Source organism: Carassius auratus, unplaced genomic scaffold (assembly GCF_003368295.1).
Source record: "Carassius auratus strain Wakin unplaced genomic scaffold, ASM336829v1 scaf_tig00049724, whole genome shotgun sequence".
NCBI lineage: Eukaryota > Metazoa > Chordata > Actinopteri > Cypriniformes > Cyprinidae > Carassius > Carassius auratus.
In genome coordinates, this window is record NW_020527119.1 from 1 (window position 1) to 17,769 (window position 17,769).

The 17,769-nt window shown below is 38.4% G+C and overlaps 1 protein-coding gene and 1 pseudogene across 1 annotated transcript; one reads left to right on the forward strand and one right to left on the reverse strand.

The window, feature by feature from the left end:
• Positions 1 to 84: 84 nt before the first annotated feature.
• Positions 85 to 10,160, reverse strand: LOC113089372 (elongation factor 2-like; annotated as a pseudogene).
• Positions 10,161 to 11,129: 969 nt separating this feature from the next.
• On the forward strand, positions 11,130 to 17,454 carry LOC113089373 (armadillo repeat-containing protein 6-like). Its single transcript, XM_026256000.1, has 8 exons — positions 11,130 to 11,218; positions 11,489 to 11,626; positions 12,280 to 12,365; positions 12,452 to 13,010; positions 14,408 to 14,553; positions 14,634 to 14,765; positions 15,830 to 15,967; positions 16,915 to 17,454. Exons 2-8 carry the CDS (start codon positions 11,506 to 11,508, stop codon positions 17,125 to 17,127), a joined length of 1,395 nt encoding a protein of 464 aa, XP_026111785.1. The 5' UTR covers positions 11,130 to 11,218; positions 11,489 to 11,505; the 3' UTR covers positions 17,128 to 17,454.
• Positions 17,455 to 17,769: the final 315 nt, after the last annotated feature.

The window sequence follows — 17,769 nt, forward strand, 5'->3', positions numbered from 1 at the left end:
CTCTCTGTCCAGTTATATTTCTCTTCATGGACACATTATGACTCAACATCTGCACTGAGAGGCAATGAAGCTCCACACAAGCACTGGAGTAATTTTCCATTTTTATTTTATTTATTAGATTTACATAATCCACTGTTGTTTCCTGTCTGAAGGTGTGATGTGTTTGTGCCCTGTACGGTCCAGTCCCTGTGCTGAACTCTGAGGGAAGGAAGCGAGCGCAGGAGGGAAGGAATGACACGAGGAATGAGTGTAAAGCATTGAGGTCGTGCTGCAGAACGTCAGGTCGATTATAACTTGTCCAGGAAGTTGTCGAGTGCCGGGATGCCCTCCTTCAGGCCCTTACGCTTGCGTGTCTCGGCCACGACCTGGAAGGGTTTAGTCGCGGGGTCTTTGGGGTCACCCTGCAGGATCTGCCAGTGATCGAACACACACTGAGGGAAAGGCCTGAACCGCCGGTGTTAGAAGCGCAGGTCAGCGGTGAAACCTGCAGAAACACAAATTTAGTTTGTGAAAAGTTTTAAATTCACTTCCAAATTAAGGAGCTGTTATTTTCTCCTTAATTTGGAGTTTCAATGTGGAAATGATAAAATTGCAATTAATCACAATTAATAAAAAAAAAAATGCATGATTAGTATTTTTTTTTTTTTTATGATTGATAGCGCTGATGTTAACATTTCAAAGATGTTATTCTTGGTATATTCATTTAACTGCTATAAAAATAAAAAAAAAATTAAACTACAAACTTTAAAATTATACTAGGATCAAGTTAAATTAAAAGATTATACTAATAAATTACACTACCATTACAATTATTCTAGTGTAAAAAAAAAAAACCTAACACTATTACAATCGTGAATATTAACACACAAAAGAAACGAAGTAAAAAAAAAAAAATTAAAAAGAAATATACATCTCAGTAAAAGGACACTTGGTAAACAGATGCCATTAAACCCCACTTAAAATACACCCTCTGTGTTATGTGTTCATTAATTTGGAGTTCAGTGTGAAATTATAACAAATATATGCAATTAATCACAATTAATAAAAAGTGTGTGATTAGTTATTTTTTAAATGATTGAGCGCTGATGTTAACATTTCCAAGATGTTATTCTTGGTATATTTGTTTTTTAACGGCTTAAAAAAAAAAAAAAACCCACACTACAAACATTGAAGTTATACTAGTATTAAGTTAAATAAAAAAAAAATAAAAAAATAAAAATAAAATGATAATACTGCTAATTATAAAAATAAATAAAATTTTAACTTAAATTATACTAGGATCTAGTTAAATTAAAGATGCTACTAATAAAATTATACCATTTCAATTATTCTAGTGGAAAAAAAATAAATAAATTACAATTCGTGAATATTAGGTTAATGTACAAAAGGAAACACCAAGTTATAAAAAAAAATAAAATTAGAAATTTACCCAAATTAATTACCACTCCTAAAGAAATTAATAAAATAATTTGCTTGTGTAACTGACAGTGAGAGAGTTATTTGACTGTTTCAATCCAAAAACTAGAAACCGATCTGAACAGTTAAAGTGTAAAAGCAGGTCCTAAGTGTGTTGAACTTGAGTGAGTCAGGAATCACTCTGATGATGAATCTCCTCTACACTGCTGGCGCTGTATGTCTGTTGTCTGACGGAGAGATGGACACAATAGAAACACGAGCTGAACGTTTTCTCTTCTGTGTGCTGCAGCGTTCAGCTCTCTCAGCACTTTCATTCAGACTCGGCCTGAACCGGTCACTGACTCCGGACTGAAATGAGTCCGTGACAAAGGCTGACTCTGGTTTGCTCACACGGGTTTAAAAGATTAACAAGGACACAATAAATGACACGGTCGTCTTCTGTAGAGCTGAATCAACACTGAACTAGAGTCTCTTTGGAGAAAACCGGTCTGAATTCAAGTGAAGCGGAGCACAGCCAGTGGAGGTTTGGTATGCACACATTAACTTCGATAGAAAGCTCATTCAATGTGATGACTTACCGAAAGACTCATTGACGGGCAGGAAGGCCTTAACGACAAACATAGGTGTCCCATGACCTGAGACTCCTCAAAGACGTGTCCTCTCTTCCTGTTCAGCACGCCGTAGATGCCTCCGACCACCTGCTCCGGACACTGAGAGAGGAAGAGAGACGCAGGTGAGAGACTGGAGATCCCAGCGTGAGGTGCGTCTGAAGGACGAGGCGTCTCACCTGGATCTCCACCAGGTACACGGGCTCCATGAGCCGGGGCTCGGCCGTCAGCTGGCAGGCGTACAGCACCCTGCGGGCCGTGGGGATGATCTGACCCCCGCCGCGGTGGATGGCGTCCGTGTGGAGGGTCACGTCGTGGACGTCGAAGCGGACCGCACGCATGTTCTCTTCACACAGCACACCCTGAGCACAGAAACACAGCGGGACATCAAGAACAGAACCAGGAGCAAGACCGCCTCAAACAAGGGAACAAATCCCAACAAAAGATTCATATACTCTCATATATATATATATATATTTTTTTTTTTTTAGTATTTAATAACTTCTAATTGTTTGCATTTAATACAAATAATAAAAAGAATTAAAATACAAATACCTTTGTTTTTTATCATTGCATTTTATTTTTATGAAAAAATACAATAAAATCAAGCATTAATAAAACCGCAAAAGCTTACAAAAAAATGTATAACTATAAAAATAATTAAGTTTGCATAACAGGACTAAGTGTTACAGTCTTAGGACTATAATACAAATAAACAAAATATACACTATTTTACTGGTTTGTATTTTTTTATTTTACTTCTAGTAATTAAAAAAAAAATCAAGTCATTAACGAATACAAATGTGATTTTTTTTTGTTTGTTTTCTAGAAATACACAAAGCAGAACTTGCAAAAAAAATAAATGCATTTGTTTTTATTGCATTTTATTTGAAAAAATAAAAAGTGCTGTAAAACAGCAAAATTCTAATAAATTATTTTATTATTACTTATTTGCTTGTATCGTTTCTATATCGCATTAATTTTAAATGAATAAAATATTACACTAAAACATTCTACAATTGAAAGTTTAGGACGAGGTCTCAAAAGTGAATATAAATAACAAAATAAAATCAATATTTTTATGATTGATTCTAGAAATACAAAAAGCAGAACCTCAAAAAAAAAAAAAGTCTAATTGACGCTATTTAAAAAAAAATAATAATAAAAAAAAAGCAAAAATCCTAATAAAATATTTTAATATTAATACTTTGCGTGCATAGTTTCTATTATTTAGATCTTATTTATTTTGAATGGATAAGATCTATTCCACAGTGTAAAGTATTGCAGGTGTGTGCAGGTCTCAGATATTAGGTGTGATCCATCACTTCTTCAGAGTGGTGCATGGTTTCTCCTCACAGACCAGCAGCACATCAAGAGCACCGCTAGTAAACCAGACCCGAACATCTCACCTCTTTAGTGGCCCACTGGAAGCCCGCCACGACGCTGTCCTTGATCTCGTTCAGGTACTGCACTCCTTTGGTCACGTCCATCAGGAGGTTGGGTCCGGTTCCGTCCGGGCCGAAGCACCAGATCTTACGGGCCTCGGTGACCTCCCACTCGTATTTGTCGGCCAGGTAGCGTGCTCGAGCCTTGAGCTCCTGACGGGACGTCACCTCACCCTTGTCGATGTCTTCGGCGAGACCGTCGGGGAACGGCCTGGCCTTCATGTACAGACGGTTGTGTTTGTTAGGAGACTTGGACAAACACATCTGGTCTGATTCTTCGCTGACCGTCTCCCTGTAGGACACGACGGGGTCTGATTTCTGTTGGACAACCAGACACAGATTACATGCATTTCAGTTTATTACCACTTCAGCTTCAAAAGCTACGAGGAGACTGATATGGATTCAACTGCGCACCTTCAGCGGGATGCAAGCGTGGTCCTCCTCCAGATCTTTAAGGCAGATTTCCAGATGCAGTTCTCCAGCGCCGGCGATGATGTGCTCTCCGGACTCCTCGATGATGCACTGCACCATGGGGTCAGACTTGGCCAGGCGTTTGAGTCCCTCCACCAGTTTGGGAAGGTCAGCGGGGTTCTTGGCCTCCACTGCTACTCTGACCACAGGGCTGACGCTGAACTTCATCACACGCATGTTGTGTGCCTGCTCGAAAGTTGTGATGGTCCCGGTCTTCACCAGAAAACTGGTCCACGCCAACCAGACCCACGATGTTACCACAAGGCACGTCCTCAATGGGCTCCACATAGCGCCCCATCATCAAAATGGTCCTGGAATAAAAGAAAAGCTGTGCTTTAGAAACGTTAATTAGTGATGCACTGAATTTCAGCAAGTGGAAGAATCATTACAACCAATAAAAATCATTCAATAATAAATCACTTTGAAGAAAACCTCACTAAACTTTATTTGCAGCACACCTAATGTCCAATAATATCCATGGTTCATTACTTTTTATATTCATTTGATTCAAATTATCAATTTTAAATACAATAAAATGTCGTCTACACATTATTTTTGATGCACATTCATTATATGGTTTAATGCATGTTTAAATAAATCTGTCATGAAGTTATTAAAGCCACCTTTTAATTATTCATATTTCACCAACAAATTGAAGTAGAAAAAAAAAAACTTGTGTAATTCAAATGACCCGTTCATTTAGAGCGACTATCATTAAATAAATGATAAATTAAAGTGTACATACTTTTCAGCCCAAATGCTTCCTAAACATTTGTTTCGCCTCAGAACAATCTCATTTAATGCACATGAAATAAATGATTTTATAGCATTTAACATTAGTTATTAAGTGTGCATGTTAGTCCACAGTACATTAATTGTGAATATTACATTTAACATGAATAAATGCTGAATGAGTACAGCTCACAGAACTTCTCAAATTAAACGTTTTTAAGTGTTAGCAATATAAATAAAGCGACTTTAATCGTGGCTAAATGAAAACTAGTTGAGGTGTTAAAGAGTCAGGAGTAATGCACACCTCTGGATGGGTTTCAGATAGAGATCCTCTTTTTCCCAGGGGTGAAGTTTGGTCCCATGATTCGCACTTTCTGCCCAGTGGACACCACGCCAGAGAACACGCGTCCGAAAGCATAGAAACGACCCTTATCTGTGGTCGGCACCATCTTTGAGATGTACATCATGAGGGGAGCCTTAGGGTCACAGTTCTTGATACCTGCGCAGAACACAAACTAAGAATCACACACACTTCAAACACAACACACACCGAGACCCCGAGAACACGCGTGTCGTACCCATAGCAGCTTCATCATCTCCTGGTCCTTCGTAAAGCAGCTCGCAGCGGTACTTCTGGGCCGTGACGGGAGACGGCAGGTGGATGGTGATCATCTGAAGCAGAGCTTCTCCGGCGGGCAGCCAGCGACGCATCACGGCCTTCAGCAGAGGCTTGCCTTCCTTATCCTTGTCCTCCGTGTCCAGCTTGATGTCCAGCTTCTCGATCAGCTTGGCGGCTTCGTCCTTCTTGAAGTTCATGATGGCATCGAACACCTGGAGATGGAGGAAGTGAGGCGTGATCACCGGTGGATCAGAAGGAGACCTGCTCTAGTGTTTGAGGCTAACAGAAGACGAGGGGTACCTTGAAGATGGGGTCCAGGATGAGCTGGGCGAAGGTGCGGGGCAGTTTCTTTCCATCGGGGCCGTTGGCGGTCTTGCTGAACTTACCCGTGGCTGGGTCAAAATACCTGCACGAGCAGCAGAGAATGAGTAACATGCAACAAACCTAAAGGTCTAATTTACAACACCACTTAAAAAGGTTTACTGAACTTATCAAATTAGAACGAGCCAAGAGCGAACAGTTTGTGGTTTCAGTTCTGAAAGAAATGAGGTCCTGGTACGCTTCGTATTGATCAAAATAACAGTAATGCTTGAGTTCTGAACCAAGCGTTTTTTTTTTTTGGTATATGTATAGTATTATTTGGGAATTTAATTATGTAAATTACAGACATTTCGGTCTCTTGGTACATTAAAAAAAAAGTAACCATACAAAATTTGCTTTTCATTTATGTGATCTATGGCTAGCTCTGCGTTAAACTGGTTTAATTCTAAAACAGTTCTGTCATCTTTAAAATCAAACCAATGATGAAGTAGTGCCGTAAGATGACATTTTTTCCGAATACATGAATTTCAGCATTGATTGGAGTTAATTATCGATAGAGATAGTGAGATGAAAACTGAGTGATTTTATCACCTTGGTACTTAGAAATATAATGCTGTGACAAGTGTCTGTGCTCAATGTTTCCCTGGGCACAGTGCATTATTATAGAACGCTGATTAAGCAGTTTTAAAGCATCAGCCAATCAGAATAGAGCATGAATTCTATCCTTTAGAAAAGCTATAATTACTAAACATGAGCGATGAAATACTGCTTATTGTGAAGACGGATTTATAATGTTCCTTTTAATTAAAAATTTTGTCTAGTTCACTTTAAGTGAGTTGGGTTTGGTTCTTTTAAACAAACTATGTGAAAACACCTTTAGAATGATTTCTGAAGATCATGTGACACTGAAGACTGGAGGAATGATGCTGAAAATACAGCGGAGCATCACAGAAATAAATCACACTTTAACATTCACACAGAAAAGTTACTTTAAATTTACAATATTACAGATTAACAAAAATGCAATTTTGGAAAGCATCAAAACATTATTAAAATCTAGTGTGTGAGCTCAAGTCTTCTAGCAGATATTTAAATCAAATAAGTAAATGCAGAAGACGGAGCTCCTTCATCAGCTGAAACTGAACTGACTGTATTTCCTGTATATCTCTCACCTGTCACCCCAGAGCTTCTTCATCATGTCCTCCACTTTCTTACAGCGTTCAGCTGCACTCAGCTGACCTTCACCTTTAGCAGCGAACTTGGCCACGTACATCTCTGCAAACTGCTTCAGAGTGAAAGCCCAGCCGTGAAGACCGGATCCGAAACCCACGGTACCGATCACCGGATCGATCTGAGAGAGAGAGAGAGAGAGAGAGATGAGCACAAACGGTCCAGCTAAAGGAACAGATATAAGAGACTACGGCTCAGAAATCACTTCAGGATCAGCGCTGGTCTCAGATATTCTGGTTAGTTGTTCATCAGCTCATCAGAGTGGTGCATGGTTTCTCCTCACAGACCACACGGCGCACTTTAACCCTTCATATAAACAAAGGAGCGTGTTCTCACCATGATGTTTCCCATTGGTCCACCCTCGTCCTCTCCGTAGGTGGAGATGATGACGTTGACGTTCTCCACGATGCGCTGGAAGGTTTGGAACAGCTCCTCGGGCTCCAGCTGCAGCTCCAGCAGGGCACGGTCCATCTTATTCATCATCAGCACGGGCTTAATGCGCTCGGCGATGGCCTGTCTCAGCACCGTCTCAGTCTGCACGCACACACCTGAGCACAAGAGGCATTTAACATCCTGGAAATCGATGCATCTTACATTGCAAAATGTAAGACTTGTGGTCCAAATGAAGGCATTAATTTAAGGAAGGGAGACTTCAGAGCAGCATTAACCCTATGTAGGCCACATCAATGACCGCTCGATGTATAACCACAGTAAAAGGTTTACCTGAGACACAGTCCACCACAACCAGTGCTCCATCAGTGACACGCAGCGCAGCCGTGACCTCGGAGGAGAAGTCCACGTGGCCGGGAGAGTCAATCAGGTTAATGAGGAAACCAGATCCATCCTTGCACTGCTTGATGAAGGCCAGGTCGTTTTCGGACAGCTCGTAGTACATGGAGATGGCACTGAGAAAGAGGCACAACAGAGGGAAATCAACAACCAGCTCTTTGTGCATCAACATTAGACTCTCAGCTTGGCTTGTGTTTGTTGTAATGAGCGTGTCACAGATGATTGGCTACTATTAACTCAGAGTTTGGGTTATTTAGTGATAACTGAATTCGACAGGGTTTCTTTTTCTATAAGCAATAAGAAAATACATTGTAAATGACTTAAACCGCTTGCACTTTTCCCCTTCCTCACTACAGATATCTAAAGTTTTAAATATTGAGTTTTACTGAATGACGCACTCTAGGTTTACTTTATTAGTGAAGCAAGCTCAAATATTTACCATATTTTCGTTAAGTTAAATGGTTTAAACTTTCACACCACAGTTGCATTTTTGCATTGTGATTTTATGACAATATATTGTTAAAACCCTAACAAAAAGAAATTACTATATGACTCCATGCCATAAAACACTGAAAATGCAGTTAAACAACCTTTGATTTTCATGCACATCATAAACACCCTTCTGAACTCTGTTTCTAGTCATGCATGTTGCTTTTTAATCTAATTGCATTTAATGCAAACAACTGCCATTTTAATTACATGATATTGTCAGCAGAAGTTGACCGATAATTCATTTTACCGATACAGATTAATAAACCGATAGTTTTTAAAACTGATACATGACAAACTAAAAATAGCGCTTTAATATGCCCTGATTTCAAAATTTAGTTATGCATGGCGATGTATACATCTATTTAGTTGCATTTTTACGGTCTTACAATTTAAGAAAATCCCTGAAACTTATAAGCTTAGTTATGCATGAAAAGACTTACATTTAATTGCATTTTTATAGGTTTACATATTTTTAAAAAATCTAATACTTTCAGATTTAGTTATGCATTTTTTTCATATACTTACATTTGACAGATGCATGATACGGTTTAGATGCATATAATTGCATTTTATTTACGGTCTAGCGATCTTTAAGTCCCTGGACATTTGCTGGCGTCTTACGTGGATTTGATGGTGATGCAGCGCTCTTGCTCGTCTTTGCGTGTGTCAGTGAAGCGCGTCTCTCCGGCGCGGGCCGATGCGATGATTCCAGCCTTGGACACCAGAGAGTCGGTCAGTGTAGATTTCCCGTGGTCCACGTGCGCAATCACGGACATGTTACGGATGTTGGACTTCTTGTCCATGATGGCACGGATCTGGTCGACTGTGAAGTTCACCTGGAGGAGACACATTTGACATTCATCTTCCGAACTCATTTCACACTCAAAACAAAAGACTTCTGCATCTGACCAGAGTAGACCGTACACACATTTTCAATGTAGGGACTGAGAGCTCTCGGACTAAATCTAAAATATCTTAAACTGTTGAGATGAACGGAGGCCTCACGGGTTTGTAATGACATGAGTCATTAATGACTCACCCTTCTCGTGTTTGGGTGAACTAACCCTTTAACAATCCTGATGAGTGACAACTTTGATTAAATTGAGATTTCTAGAGGAGCATGGCAGAGCATCAACATTTCTAAAACGCATTTGTGTGGAATTGTGGCCATCTATAGAGAGCAAATTAGACATTTAGATGTTATTAGATTGAACATGACACCTGTTCAGAAGAGGCTGTACATTATTTAGCCGCGGTAAACGCAATGTCTTTTACTCAAAGGCCCCACTGAATAATTCTACGCTTTCACTGCGCAAACAATAGACGGCCACGTGCGTGATGAACCGCACGTGCGGGACAGACAGTAACATGTGACCCCCGTGAACCGGTTTTAAACATACCCGACACTGCCGTTATACCAACCGGCAAAGAGACCGAAACCGCTCAAAGGCCATCACAAACAGGAAACTAGTAACGGGATTAAAACACTAGGATATTAGGTTACAAAACTGACAACGGAGGTTTTCAGATGCGGTTTTCCTCAAACACGCGATACTTTCCACAATACGTGGCACGGTTAGCTAACATGCTAACGAGGCCCAGCCTGACAAACGCCGGTAAAACAAACCGAGCGACTCAAAATTAGGCGTTAAGGTCGTTGAATATATAATAAACTTGCGATTATAGAATCAGAAACAATAAATATCTGGTAAAGCGTTAAAGTAAAGAAATCAAGTCGCTGCCATTCTGTTTTGAGGGAAACTAGCCGGAATTTTCCCGCCCGCATCTTACAAAAAAAAAACCGTTAGACGCAGAAATATAGTGTCAGAAATTTAATTCTACCCGCTGCACAACTGTATCGAATCAATTAGTACATCTGATACGTACCATTTTGACAGATGGATCAAGATTCACTAGGCACTGATTTTACAATAGAGCGCGCTGCCTTCCGCTGGTGGGGACAGGCAGGGGAGAAGGACGCGTCACGCCGCTGCGCGCTTTTATATTCAGGCCGCGCGTTCAGCGTTGCGTCATGACGCACAAGACACGCTGTTTTCTTTGGCTCCTCCTAGCGTCACACACAAGCAAAATGACTGAAAAATCGAAATTAAATAAATAAACAGTAGTTATATAAGTAAATAAATATTTAAATAGTCACATCCATACACTTTATATAGGAAATGTAGCTGGATAATTATTATAAATAGTCGCATTCATGCTCATATATGGACATGAATTGTATAATATTGAAATAAATAATTGAAAAAGTATAAACAAATAAATAAATAGTCACATTCATGCTCATATAAATGCTTAAATTAGATATGAGTAGACATTTTGTCTCGCAATTCTGACTTTTTTCCTCGCAATTCTGACTTTTCTCACAAATGCGAGTTTGTATCTAGCAATTTTTGAGTTTTCTTGCAATTATGACTTTTTTCTTGATTTTTTTCCCTCGTAATTCTAACTTTTTTTTCTTCAGAATTGTGAGATAAAGACTATCACTATTCTAACTTTACTTTATTTCTCAGAACCGTGAGTTGTAATCTCGCAGTTTTTTCGAATTGTGAGATAATTTGTATATATTTTTTTAATTAAGTGTTGGAAACGATACAATATTATAAATAGTATTTGTGGTCAAAAAAATAATAATCCAAGACTGATGTGCGAAGAGCGACAGTACATTAATCAAAATGTAAATGTACCCAAGTTAACCTAAAGGATAATTTTCATTGGCAGTTTTATTTAGTTGAAATTGCATTCGTTTATTAATAATATGAAAAAAATACTTTTTACCCATCCGCATCCGTATGTATATTAAATCAAGCGGAACATATTTCTCTCACAAAACTCACCCGAGCCACAATAAAGAAGACGCAACCTCACGCTCTGCCCCAATTCGCGAAGCGTTTGCGTCAGTAAAATGCCGTACGTTCAGGCTCTGTTCTTTTACTGTCTATGGCTCTGTTCTCAGCTTACGTTGTTAGCGTACCGCCCGCTGTTCTTCTTTCAGTAGGATTGGTGAGGTTTTGTTTTGCTTTCTGTCCCAGTTAGCGTCATGTGTAGGTAGTACAACTTACATGAAGTGGCTTACGGTAATAAATAATGTTTCTGTGTTTGCCACGCTTTGATTGCAGTGAATTGTGTACCATCTGACAACATCAGATGCTAATATGTTAGATATAGCATGATACTGAGTGAATGCTTTCTGCTATGGTAGGCTAAAGGTATTTGTATTATTACCATGGTACGTTTCTAAAAACTATGGTGACACCATAGTTTCATATAACCTTCGTTTAATGTCCTGAACTGATAACCAAATACAGGCAAACATACGTAAATCTAATAAATGAATTGGTGGTCAGGCAGAAGCAGTGACGTCATGGCCTCGCGCAGGATCACACAGGAGACCTTCGATGCAGTGGTCAGAGAAAACCTCGAGGAGTTTGACCTGGACGAGAGCGAAGCTCTGAAGGAGGCCATCGAGCAGTTTGAGTCTCAGGGTGAGCTATTAAAAACATTAAAAGATACTTTAGTTTATTCTCATGTGTCTGCTTAATTATTTTGTGCAACCTTAGTGAATATATGCAGATGTATGTATATTAATTATAAAAATTTTAATTTTGAGATTTATTTAATTAATATAATTTTTTTATCAAATAAATCTTAAGTGAGCAGAAGACGTTCTGTCAGAAACATAAAAATAAAAAAATCTAAACCGTTGAGAGAAATAAATAAATAAATTAGTTAATAAATTAATAGTCATATTCATGCACAAAAAAATTGTTAAATATTATAAAACTAATGTCCTGTTTGAGGGACATTAATTGTATAATATTTAAGTAAATAACAGAATAAATTTAGAAACAAATAAAGATATAGTAACACTCATGCACATGTTTTTACACAATTTTTTTAAATAAACAATATCACTGTTTTAACTATTTTTTTATTTAATAAATGCAGACCTAACTAGCTAAAAAGGCTTATTAAAAAAAAAAACTCTTCTAAGCGTTTGGCCTTTTTGACTGCAGTGGAACATGCTGAACTCTATCTAAAAAAAGTTTAATCAACATTAACCTACTTATTTTCATTCATGATAAATGCACACAGATCTAGATGTATGATGATAAAGTGATTTGATTTGTCCTCACAGGTGTGGATCTCAGCTATATTGTTAAAGCAGTTCCCAAAGTTTGTTCTGAAGAAAACGCTGAGAATCAAACCCACGAGGTTCTTCAGGTACGTCTCCACACACGATGTTTTGCTGCAGGACTGAAAGACTTGTAGGTTTTGTGTTTAACATGTTCTCGGCGGTGTATTTTCAGGTTTTAGAGTCTCTCAAAAGCGCATCGTCTGCATCAGTTCTGGAGGATCTGAGGGTCTTCACCCAGCAGTGCTCTCTCGGCTTCGCACAGCGATTCCTGGCCGCTCAAAAAGAGGCGTATCCCGTGATCCTCGCCTGCTGCCAGAGAGCCGCTGGAGAGAAGGAAGCCCTCTCCGTGGCTCTGGCCGCGCTCTCGGCGCTAACCGACGGACAGCCGGATCTCCTGGACGCGGAAGGACGAGAGTTTATGATCGGCGTTTTAACCGTGCACCAGAAAGACGCCGCTCTCAGCTGTCTGTGTTTCCGCCTCGTGAGAAACTTCTGTGTGAAGCACGAGAACAACCGGCAGAATCTGGTGAAGGCAGGCGTGCTCCCACTGCTCACCGCCGGCATCACACGACACATCCAGCACCCCGAGGTCGTGAGGGAGGCCTGTGTCGCGCTGAGGGTCATGACCTTTGACGATGACATGCGTGTGGCCTTCGGAAGCGCTCATGAACACGCCAGGATGATCGTGCAGGAGCACAACGGACTCAAAGTGATCGTTGAAGCTGCGAAAGGTGAGCCGAGTTTCCTCTGGGCATGCAACGAGAAATAAATGCAGTGAGAAATAATATCTGCATGTATTATACAGCCCTGGTTGTTAATAAAAAAAATCAGATGAATTGCATAAAAGGCCTTATATTATCTAATTGGATAAAGCTGAGTTACAAAAATATCAGTTATTTAAAAAAAACATTTTTAGTGAACTGTTGGCCTTCTGGAAGGTGTATTAATTTACTGTACATGTACTCAATACATGGTAGAGGCTCCTTTTGCTTTAATTACTGCCTCAATTGGCATGGAGGTGATCAGTTGGTGGCACTGATGAAGTGGTCTGAAGGACAGGTTTATTTGACAGTTGCCTTCAGTTCATCTGCAGTGTCTGGTCTCTTGTTTCTCATCTTCCTCTTGACAATAGCTCATAGATTCTCTCTGGGGCTCAGGTCTGGTGACCAACACCATGCTCATTTAAACAACTTTTGGTGCTTTTGGCAGTGTGGTCAGGTGCTTAATCCTGCTGGAAAATGAAATCAGCATCTTCAGAAAGCTGGTCAGCAGAAGGAAGCATGAAGTGCTCCAAGATTTCTTGGTAAACGGGTGCAGTGACTTTGGATTTCAGAAAACACAATAGACCCAACAGCAGCAGATGACATTGCACCCCGAATCATCACCGACTGTGGAAACTTAACACTGGACTTACTCTGGGCTATGAGCTTCTCCATCCTTCATCCAGACTCTAGGACCTTGGTTCCCAAATGAAACACAAAACTTGCTCTCATCTGTAAAGAGGACTTTGGACCACTGGGCAACAGTACAGTTCTTCTTCTCATTAGCGCAGGTAAGACGCCTCTGATGTTGTCTGTGGTTCAGTAAATCTCTCGACACGTCTGTGTGTGGTGCTCTTGATGCCTTGACCCCAGCTTTAGTCCATTTCTTGTGAAGTTCACTCAAATACTTGAATCCAGTTTGCTTGACAATCCTCACAAGGCTGCGGTTCTCTTGGTTGGTTGTGCATCTTTTCCTTCCAGTCAACTTTCTGTTAACATGCGTTGATACAGCACTCTGTGAACAGCAGCTTCTTTCTATATTGTGAATTATTATTATTATTTAAAAAATTATGTAATGTAAGCATTAGGATTTTTTTGTTGAATCTGATTTGTTGAATTGCAAAAAAAAAAAATTATATTACCTAAATTGATGCTAAGTAAAAAAAAAATCAATGAAGATTTGATATATATAAATGGAGAATACAAGACTTCTTCACTGCACAAATTGTTTTAAAATAAAAAGTGCAACAAAATGCATAATATTTTGTGAGAAATTATGACAGACATTATTTTATGTTTGCATGCAGCACAGCAGATTTAGAAACGTGAAGCAGTGCTGATGAATGTTGATGATGTGTTGTCTTCAGCTCATCCAGAGAAGCCGTCAGTGCTCAGTGAACTCTGTGGGACTCTGTCCCGTCTGGCCGTGAGAGACGAGTTCTGTCAGGACATCGTAGACCTGGGGGGCCTGAGGTTCATGATCACGCTCCTGGCCGACAGTCTGGATCGTCCGGTGAGCTGAGGATCAGTGAGAGCTTCAGCTCCTGTGAACACAAACCAATCTCTTGTTGTTGTGGTGCGTCTGTCTTCCAGGAGCTTGTGAAGCAGGTGCTCGGCGCACTGAAGGCCATCGCTGGAAACGATGATGTCAAAGATGCCATTGTGAATGGCGGTGGGGCGGAGCTAATCGTCATGGCGATGAACCGTCACATGACCAATGCACAGGTGTGTCCTCCCAAGTGCAATAAAATGCCAATTATTATTATCTCCAGTTGTAAACTGCTTTTAAAATTAGTGTATTTTTATATAATAATAAATGAATGGTTTCATAGAAAAGTTGTTAATTTCTTGATTTAGAGAAATGTTTAATCATTTATTTTCATATATAAATAAAGAAAAAACTATAATTATTCAAATAAATAAATAAAAATAAATTAAATTTATATAATAAAATAAATAAATAATAAATATTAACATTAATAAAATAATATAAATATTAATATGAATAAAATAAAATAAATGTATATAAATAAAATAAATAATTAAAATAAACTGACCTAATTAATGATCCAATGATTTGTTGGATGTTGCACTAATGAAGTTAATCTGAATCACTTGTGAATTTAAAGGAGTCTGTTCTCAATCTCTGAGTCTCCTCATATCACATTTACATTACATTTATTCATTTAGAAGACGCTTTTATCCAAAGCAACTTACAGATGAGGAAAGTGGACAAAAAGAGCAATAATATATAAGTGCTATAACAAAGTCTCATTTAGCTTAAACGCAGAACACGTAGCATGGGCTTTTAAATAATATAATAAATAAAAAGAAAACAGATAGAATAGAGCAAGCTAGTGTTAGAGGTCTTTTTTTTATATAATTGGATAATAAATGAAAATAAAATAGAATGCAAAAAGATTAAAAAGGTAGTTAGATTTTTTTTTTATAGAATAGAATTAGAATAGTGAGTGTTAAAGTTCGAGGGTCAAATAAAGATGGAAGAGATGTGTTTTAAGCCGATTCTTGAAGATGGCTAAGGACTCAGCTGCTCGAATTGAGTTGAGGAGTTCATTCCACCAGAAGGGAACATTTAATTTAAAAGTCCGTAAAAGTGACTTTGTGCTTCTTTGGGATGAACAATCAAGCGACGTTCACTTGCAGAACGCAAGCTTCTAGAGGCACATAAGTCTGAAGTAATGAATTTAGGTAAATGTGTGCAGAGCCAGTGGTAGTTTTGTAGGCAAACATCAATGCCTTGAATAAACGGAGCTGCTCTGTGTGTTCAGGTGTGTGAGCAGGGATGTGCAGCGCTCTGTGTTCTCGCTCTACGCAAACCCAACAACTGTAAAGTCATCGTGGAGTGCGGCGGAGCGCTGGCGTCCGTGCAGGCCATGAAGAATCACCCGGATAAAGTCAATGTGCAGGTAAAGCATAATGTGAAACAGACCTTTAACCGTACATAATGTGAAAATCTAGTTTCTTTCTTTCTTTCTTATTCATCAAAAAGAACTTTCATGGTGTAAAATGTATTTATTTTTTTTTTATTTTTTTTTATTCTTGGTGAATACTTGGTTACGGTTATTATAGTTCAATTAAATAAAATATAGTTAAATAAATTGCATTAAAAGCATTTGCTATTCGAAATGAAATAAACTTTAACATGATAAATAAATAAAAACGCAATTTATTTCAGCTAGTTGCCACAGCAACATTTCTTGTTTTCATTCAGATTAATTTACTAAACATGTAAAACAAATAATAATTAAGAATGACAAAAACACACAACAAAAGTATTAAACTTTTATAATTATATATATATATATATATATATATATATATATATATATATATATATATATATATATATATATATATATATATATATATATATATATATATATTAAGCCTTTTTTGTTGTTGTTGTACATCCTTTCTCTTTGTTTTCTGAAAAAAATAAATAAATAAATAAATGTCTTATTTTATATTAAGAGGCCTTAAATACTACAGTATGTAGTACTTGCATTTAAATTAATAATTTGGTACAATGCACTTATTGTGCACATACATGTTTTTACACTGTACTTGTATTTGAAAAATATATGCATGTAATTTCTGTAATTACGTTTATAATCACACTTTTAACTCCTTAAACCGAACCATAGAACACACATCCCACCTCAATCGCAGCAAAAGTGTTTTGCAATACAGTATCAACATAATAAATACATTGCACTTATTTCTTGATGAAAGTACATAGCAGTTAAGGCCACTTAATATAAAGTGTGAGCTAACTAAATAACTGCTAAACCGTGGTTCTTCACACGGTCGTTCCTGGAAAGCAGAGCTTCAGTGGCTGCCATCTCTGTTTCAGACACAGTCGTGCATGCTGCTGAGGAACCTGGTGGCCCACACGCGTGACTTCAGTCCGCTCATCCTGGAGATGGGAGCCGAGGCGCTGATCTGGCAGGCTCTGGCGGCTCACAGGGACTGCGCTGATGTGGGTCGAGCCGCTCTCAGAGACCTCGGCTGTCAGGTGGAGCTGAGAGAGCTCTGGACGGGCAAGAAGGGAAGCCTGAGTCACTGATGAACGCCATCACGATCACATCCGAGGACGGCGTGGGATAACTGTGGAGCTCTTACTAAAGCGTCCACATGCACAGGTTACAGTGTAGATCTTTTTTAGTTTGTACGAGGGTTTTTATCATCCAGGAATGACCACTTGTGCTTCGGATTCTGCTGACTGTGAGAATCAAGTGTGATTGATTCAGAGCTGTGTTGCTGGATTTAACTCTTAACTTGTTTGATTTAAAAACCATCAACCATCATAAGTGTTTTGGTAAATAATATAATTGCTTTAATAGCTTTTTTTTATTATAGTTTTGCAAAGGTGTTGTGGTAGAGTAGTGGTATTAGATATTAATACACATAAATATGTCATGGATATTGATTATTAAAACTAAAACCATACATTATTCTTGTCGCTTAAAATAAAATGGACATTAACTGAACTAAAGTAAAATATATATACTGTATATATAAAACCTAAACTTATTTTATATTTATTCATGTTTTTAGTTTAGTTTAAAATGTTATAGTTTATTATTTTATGTATTTTGATTTAGTTTAAGTTGATGTAGTAAACTATATATATATATATATATAATGACTTTTGATTTGTTCTGTCATTTTAGACCAAAAAATTTATAGAAATTTTTAGAAATCTTAC

Bases quoted from the DNA above. Each gene is read 5' to 3' on its own strand.
- LOC113089373 (XM_026256000.1), top strand. From the start codon at position 11,506: ATGGCCTCGCGCAGGATCACACAGGAGACCTTCGATGCAGTGGTCAGA. The intron at 12,366-12,451 runs GTACGTCTCCAC...GTGTATTTTCAG, and splicing joins AAACCCACGAGGTTCTTCAG to GTTTTAGAGTCTCTCAAAAG. The intron at 13,011-14,407 runs GTGAGCCGAGTT...TGTTGTCTTCAG, and splicing joins GATCGTTGAAGCTGCGAAAG to CTCATCCAGAGAAGCCGTCA.